Here is a 6,715-nt window from a genome sequence, read left to right on the forward strand (position 1 = left end):
CTCGACAGATAGATATCTATTGAGGTTTAATGCTTATGCTCGATAGCTGCTTGACAGAAACAGTATTTATCGAGAATTACGAAATTCAGATTTTCAGATATGTTTTACGCATATCCAAGTGTATTTGTGTAGGGTTTCTTTTCTCACAACCATAGACATATATAAGGATTATTTTACGGGTCGTCTCAAGGGATGTAAAGTGATTATTCATGCATATTGTGACCGGCGACAATTTGCCCTAGTTCATCTTTTCTTTGAAAAAGCTACTGCGTCTTTGTGCCAAAGGTTTTGTAACCAAGGAGCTTCTTGATCTTCATCATTGGATAAACTGAAGAACTTTGCAGCCAACATCTTCCTTAAGTTGGTGTGTTAGTCACGTACTTAGATCCGTGCATCAATTGGTTAGTCATGTACTTGGAGCCATGCATTGAAAGGAGAGATTGTCACTACATTACAAGTCCAATTAGGTGTTGGGGTAAGGGTTCAACTGTTGGTTGGTATAAGGTGTTAGGATTCCTTTACTTGTAACCGCTTGTTTTGATAATAGTGGATTCTCAAGAGTGGTGATATTAAATTCACCTGGTGGGGTTTTGCCTAGGTAGCTTTTCCCATTCGTAAACAAATCAACTGTATCAAATTTATTTTCTGCTGCATTTAACTTAGTTGGTGATTTGTTTGTGCTACCACGCTTATTGCATGTAATTGAATCTAATTAATTTCACTTGGCTAAATTAATTGATTAAGTTACCAAAGGGGTTAATACATTTTTGGCCTATCATCCAGGAACCAATGATCTGACCTTCACTCCCATGTCATACCCCTGTTTAAGCTTTTGTTGATAATGTGCTAGCTGGACCATGGCTACTTCTCTCCTTTCATCAATTAAATCCAAACTTTCTTGAAGTAACTGATCATTCTTGTCTGGATCAAATATGTTTGTCCTTAGTGTCAGAAATCCTACTTCCAAAAGGATAATTGCCTCAGAATTATAAGTCATAGAAAACGGAGTTTTCCCAGTTGACCGACAAGGAGTAGTGTGATATGTCCAGAGAACATGCGGAAGCTCATCCACCCACCTACCCTTAGCTTCATCTAACATTTTCTTCAACCCACTGACTATGACCTTATTAACTACCTAGGCCTGCCCATTCCTTTGTGGATAGGCTGGAGTTGAGTATCTATTCCCGATGCCTAGCTCACAACAGTATCTCCTAAAAGCCTTACTATCAAATTGGAGTTCGTTGTTTGAGATAAGTGTATAGGGGATCCCAAATCTAGTAACAATATTCTTCCACATAAACTTTTTCGCATCAACATCCCCGATGTTAGACAATGGCTCAGCTTCTACCCATTTTGTGAAGTAATCTGTCCCTATAAGGAGCCATCTTTGATTTCCTACTGCTCTTGGGAATGGCCCCACGATGTCCAAACCCCACTGTGCAAATGGCCATGGACTAAAGAGAGGATTCAGCATGCCTCCAGGCTTATGGATACTCAAGGCAAACCTCTAGCACTGATCACACTTCTTGACATAATCTTGGGCTTCTTTTTTAATACTTGGCCACCAATAACCCTCTGTATGGGCCTTATGTGATGACGACCTCCCTCCCGTATGACTACCATAGATTCATGCATGCAATTCTTCTAGTAATGGTTCCATTGCCTCAAGGTGTACACAAAGTAAATATGGTCCAGAAAAAGAGCACTTATATAGTTTTTGCTCCTCGAACAGCCAAAAACGGGGAGCTTTTCTTTGTATTTTCTCTGCTTCCTTCTTGTCGTCGGGCAACACTCCATAATTCAAAAATGAAACCAAAGGGTCCATCCAACTTGGACCAACCCTTAATTGGTGCACCCCAACCATAGTCCGTCCTCGATCAGCAGGCACTAATAAATCCTCAACGAGAATGACCTGAGGAAGGCCTTTCTCCAAGGAAGTGGCTAGAGTTGCTAGAGAGTTTGCATGAGTATTCTTACTCCTTGGGACTTGTTGTATAGAGAAAGATTCAAAGTCAGACTACAATCACCGAGCCTTATTAAGATACCCCTGCATCCTCTGATCTCTAGCTTCCAATTCACCATTAATTTATTCGATGACCAATCTTGAGTCTGAAAAAATCTCCACAGCTTTATCTCCCAATTTTTTCACCATAACCACCCTAATCAATAAGCTTCATACTCGGCCTCATTGTTTATGGCTGAAAAAGCCAACCTCATAGATTTCTCAATGGTGATCCTCTCTGGGGATATTAGAACTATCCCAATGTTGGACCCTTTATGGTTGGCCGACCCATCTACATAGAGCTTCCACATTGGTTAACCAAGGATGATAACTACCATGACATGCACCCCCATTGATTCGCCTTCCCCGGCAATGGCCCCTTCAAGATACTCAGCAAATTCCGCCACTATGTCTGCTAGCACTTGCCCTTTAATAGTCGTGTAGGGCAAATACTTGATATTAAACACTCCTAAGATCGTTCCCCACTTGGCAATTCTCCCCATGTAATCAGACCTCTGAAGTAACAACTGCAAAGGGAGTTGGGTAAGAACCACAACCATATACGCCTGAAAGTAATGAGGGAGCTTCCTCAAAGCATGTACAATCCAAAAAAAATCAATGGACCTCTACTTCTTGTAAAGATTTACTCACATAACAGATTGGTTTCTACACCCCAGCCTCCATCCTTACCAAAACTAGACTAACCGCATGACATGTGACTGCAATATAGGTAACAAGGACTTCCTCCTTGTCCAGTCTAGAAAGAATAAAAGGATGAGACAGATATTCCTTCAACACTTCAAAGGCAAGGTTACAATCTTCAGTCCACTCGAATCCTTTCCATTTGTGAAGGAGCTAAAAAAATGGCCTTCATCTGTTTGTTGATCAGGAGATAAATCTGTTTAAGGAAGCAGCCATTCCAGTCAGTATCTAAACTTCCTTAGGATTCCGAGGAGGTCTCAAGTCCCTTATAACCTTAATTTGATCAAGGTTAACCTCTATTCCTCGATGCGTGATCATATGTCCTAAGAACTTGTTGGAACTAACACCAAAAGAGCATTTCAAGGCGTTAAGTCATAGTTTATGTTTTCTCAGTACTTCAAACACACTTCCTAGATCGCTCAAATGCTCAGTGACTAATTTTCTCTTCACGACCATGTCATCAATATATGCTTCCATGTTCTTCCCGAGTTAAGACTCAAACATTCTTAGTTACCATCCTATGATAGGTAGATCCAACATTCTTCAAACCAAAAGGCATCACCTGATAGTGATGATTTCCTATAGGGGTTAAGAAGGCAGTCTTCTCCTGGTTGACCAAAGCTAATGTATGATGTTACCCTTAAAAGGCATCCAGAAAGCTCATCCGAGGATGTCTGAACGTAGCATCAACCAACTGATCAATCCAAGGAATTGGAAAGGGATCCTTGGGGCAAGCTTTGTTCAAATCAGTAAAATCCACGCACACCCTCCATTTACCTGACTTCTTCTTCACAACAACCATATTGGCCAGCCACTCTGGATAAAACACTTGCTTGATGGCCCCATCACGCTTAAGTTTACTTACTTCTTCCTTAATGGCCTCGGCATGCTCTTTTGAAGAGCACCGAGGTGGCTGCTTCTTAGGGACAACCATTGGGTTGACATTCAAATGATGGCAAATAAAACCTAGGCCGACCACTTCGGCTCTAGTTTGAACAGGCAACCTGATCAAGCCCTTCAGTATAATCGTCTTCCCATCAAATCCCACCAAAGGGTAATCATCTAACTAAGTCCTAGGGTTTGAGATTAAGCCCTTTGTACAAGTCAGGATACATGATTTCAGCTCCGCTTCCTTGGTCTACCAGGAGTCTCTTTACATCGTGCCCTCCTATATGAAGGGTTACCACTAAAGCATTGTCATATAGTTGATAAGTCCCAACCTTGTCTTCATCAGAAAAACCTTAGGTTGGTCAGCCCTTGCTTAGACTCAAGGACCTAGTCCTCGGTATCTGGTCTTGTTATGGACATATCCTCAGAAGGGTGTCCCCCAACCCAACTTGAGACAGCAAAAATAACATTAATTGTTCCCAAGGATGGCCTCGAAACAGACTCCTTTTGATAAATCGCCCCAGTTTGACTCCCTTGCCTAAAGGGTTGATGCATAAATCGTCTCAGCTTCCCAGCTTTGACTAGTTGTTCCATATAATCTCGAAGAGTTCTACAATCTTCAGTGGTGTGCCCACGACCTTGGTGATATTGACAGTAAAGACTCTGGTTGTTCTTGGTGGGATCACCTTCCATTTTTTTCAACCAATTAAAGTAAGGCTCACTTTTCATCTTTTCAAGGATCTGATGAACTGGCTTTTTAAACACAGAACTGACCATCTAAGCACTAGGGTGCCCAGTATATCCAGCAAAATGTCTCCTGGGTCGGTTATGATTATACCTCTTTGCTCAAGAATCTCTTCGGTCAGGGGGAGTAATTTTTGCCTTCCCCTTCCCTTACTACAGATCCTCCTCAACTCATTTATGCTCATCGATTTGATCCATGAGCTTATGCATGTTTCGCGTAGGCTTCATCGTAAGAGACTTTCACAAATCATGCTTGGTGGGGAGGCTAACTTTAAATGTCTTTATTGCCACATCTTCAAAATCTCTGTCTACCTCGTTAAATGTTTCCTAATACCTATCTGAGTAAGTTTTCAGGGTCTCACCCTCTCTCATCACCATAAATAGCAAAGAAGCCAGAGGACAAGGAACCCTGCTACATGTAATAAATCGGGCCCCAAAAGCCCTAGTTAGCTCTTCAAAAGGACTAATTGAAACCTCATCCAATCCATCAAACCACCTCATCGCAACATATCCCAAACTAGAGGGAAAAACCTTGCACATCAAAGCTTTGTTCCTAGAATGCACAACCATCCTTTGATTGAAATGATTGACATGCTCCACAAGGTTGGTCCTCCCATTATAAATAGTAGAGGTAGGTTGGGTAAATCAACGAGGGAGATTAGCCCTATCAATTCTATGTGTGAATGGTGAATTAGAAATTTGATGCAGCGCCTTACTCATTGTGTCATTCCCTATGCGCCTACACGTCGAACGTTTAGCTTTCTTCCTATGATACCAGTCCTCTCTATCCAAATGTGAAGATAGAGAGAAGGATTCGCTAGGGGGTGTTCTGGACCTTGGCCTATAACTAGCATCTTCATTGGAGTCAGTTTCGAAGCTAGAAGGGGATGTTCCTTGTTGCTTAGGACATAGCTTCTTGTGTACACGATCAATTTCCAACCTAAGGTTCCTGGTTTCCTCATCATGTGAGACGTGGCTCCCTGTCCTAGAATGACTCCTACTAGTATGATCTGTATAGACACTAGGAGTCCGGTTTGACTCACGATCTATCCTCCTTTCAAGGTTGATGAAATGATCTTCTCGATGTAACCCAATAGATCCTTCTCTATTTAGTCCCGATCCCACCATGGCTGGTTAAAAATGCAAGCGCTTCCCTGTTTTCCACAAACGGCGCCAATTGTGAGGTTTAGAGTTTGAACTTCAGCCCACCAGGAACAGTGGATGATAGCCCAACAAGCCCAAAACAAAGTATTTGTTAGAGAGTGGGTTTTACAAGGAAATAACTCAGTATGGACCATAGTTAATAGGATTCAAGCCAATAAGACTAAAAGCACAGATTTATAGAAATAACGCTCCTCGATCAAGTTCGAGGATGAGGGTTCTTGTATTAACTCAAACTTATATCATTACAGTGTGTTCTTCTTCTTTTCCTCTTCCCAAATTACATGCCCCACTTTTTACAGTGGCCTTTTCCTTATATAGTCCTTCACTCCTCTATCCCAACCTTCCACTTGTTGATTTCATAGGTAATCTCTTGGATGCTTGTCTCGTCAGGACCTCTTGAAAGCTGTAAGAGTAGCTGTGAGCTGATATGACACTGTTCAGGTGTCATTTCTCCATAAATGCGGCTAGTTCATTTGGTACAGTGCATTTAATGTGGTGGTGACAGCCTTCTTCCCAGATATTTCTTCTTTTATTGTTGACTCACCTCTGCTACCTTCCTTGAAGCTTATCCTTCCAAAATGGTTACCTCCCTAAAGCTCTCCCGAGGTGGCTCGGCTCCTCGGGAACCACAGCTGACCCATCAGTCGCTTCCCTTATCCTCGGCCCATTGACTTAGGCTTAACAATCCCTTTGACCATCCTCGGGCTTTTGTTTGTCCTCGAGCACGGCTCATAGCCCAATATAATTGTTCGGTCTTCCTATCCTCACAATAAGTATTAGAATAATGGTTAAAATGATTAAATTCATTATTTTCTAATCATTCCACACATTTGCACGCACACTTTGCCATACATGTCCAACGTGGCAGACTGTAAGTGGTAGAGAAAAATAGGATGGGTCGATATAATAGTGAAAAACAATCAATCACAATATGCGAGTGCCACATAAGATAGTTGTGACAAATTTTGTGTGAAAGTGTGTAGAACAAGGCATTATTCACTTGGAATTATATCTCCACTCAATCTCACATTCAAAATTTAAAAATTTTCATGTGTATATAAGTGGTTATTTATCAAATAGATTCTTAAACGCAGCCCATCAATGTATTGACCAACCATAAATGACCATGGGCTAGGTGGGTTCATCAATGTTTACTACAACTCTCTAGTTGCCATACATTCCTCACCAATGGGCTCGGACACTAGACTGCTCACC

The 6,715-nt window shown here is 41.7% G+C and overlaps 1 protein-coding gene across 1 annotated transcript; it reads right to left on the minus strand.

Annotated features, from left to right (window-relative positions):
* Positions 1-775: 775 nt before the first annotated feature.
* Positions 776-1,099, minus strand: LOC142625132 (uncharacterized). Its single transcript, XM_075798833.1, has one exon. The coding sequence runs from the start codon at positions 1,097-1,099 to the stop codon at positions 776-778; it is 324 nt and encodes a 107-aa protein (XP_075654948.1).
* Between the last annotated feature and the right edge of the window lie 5,616 nt (positions 1,100-6,715).

The sequence above is a fragment of the Castanea sativa genome, chromosome 2, assembly GCF_040712315.1.
Source record: "Castanea sativa cultivar Marrone di Chiusa Pesio chromosome 2, ASM4071231v1".
Classification (NCBI taxonomy): Eukaryota; Viridiplantae; Streptophyta; class Magnoliopsida; order Fagales; family Fagaceae; genus Castanea; species Castanea sativa.

What these genes read in the sequence shown, in the direction of transcription:
- LOC142625132 (XM_075798833.1), bottom strand. Translation starts at nt 1,099, where the DNA reads ATGTTAGATGAAGCTAAGGGTAGGTGGGTGGATGAGCTTCCGCATGTT.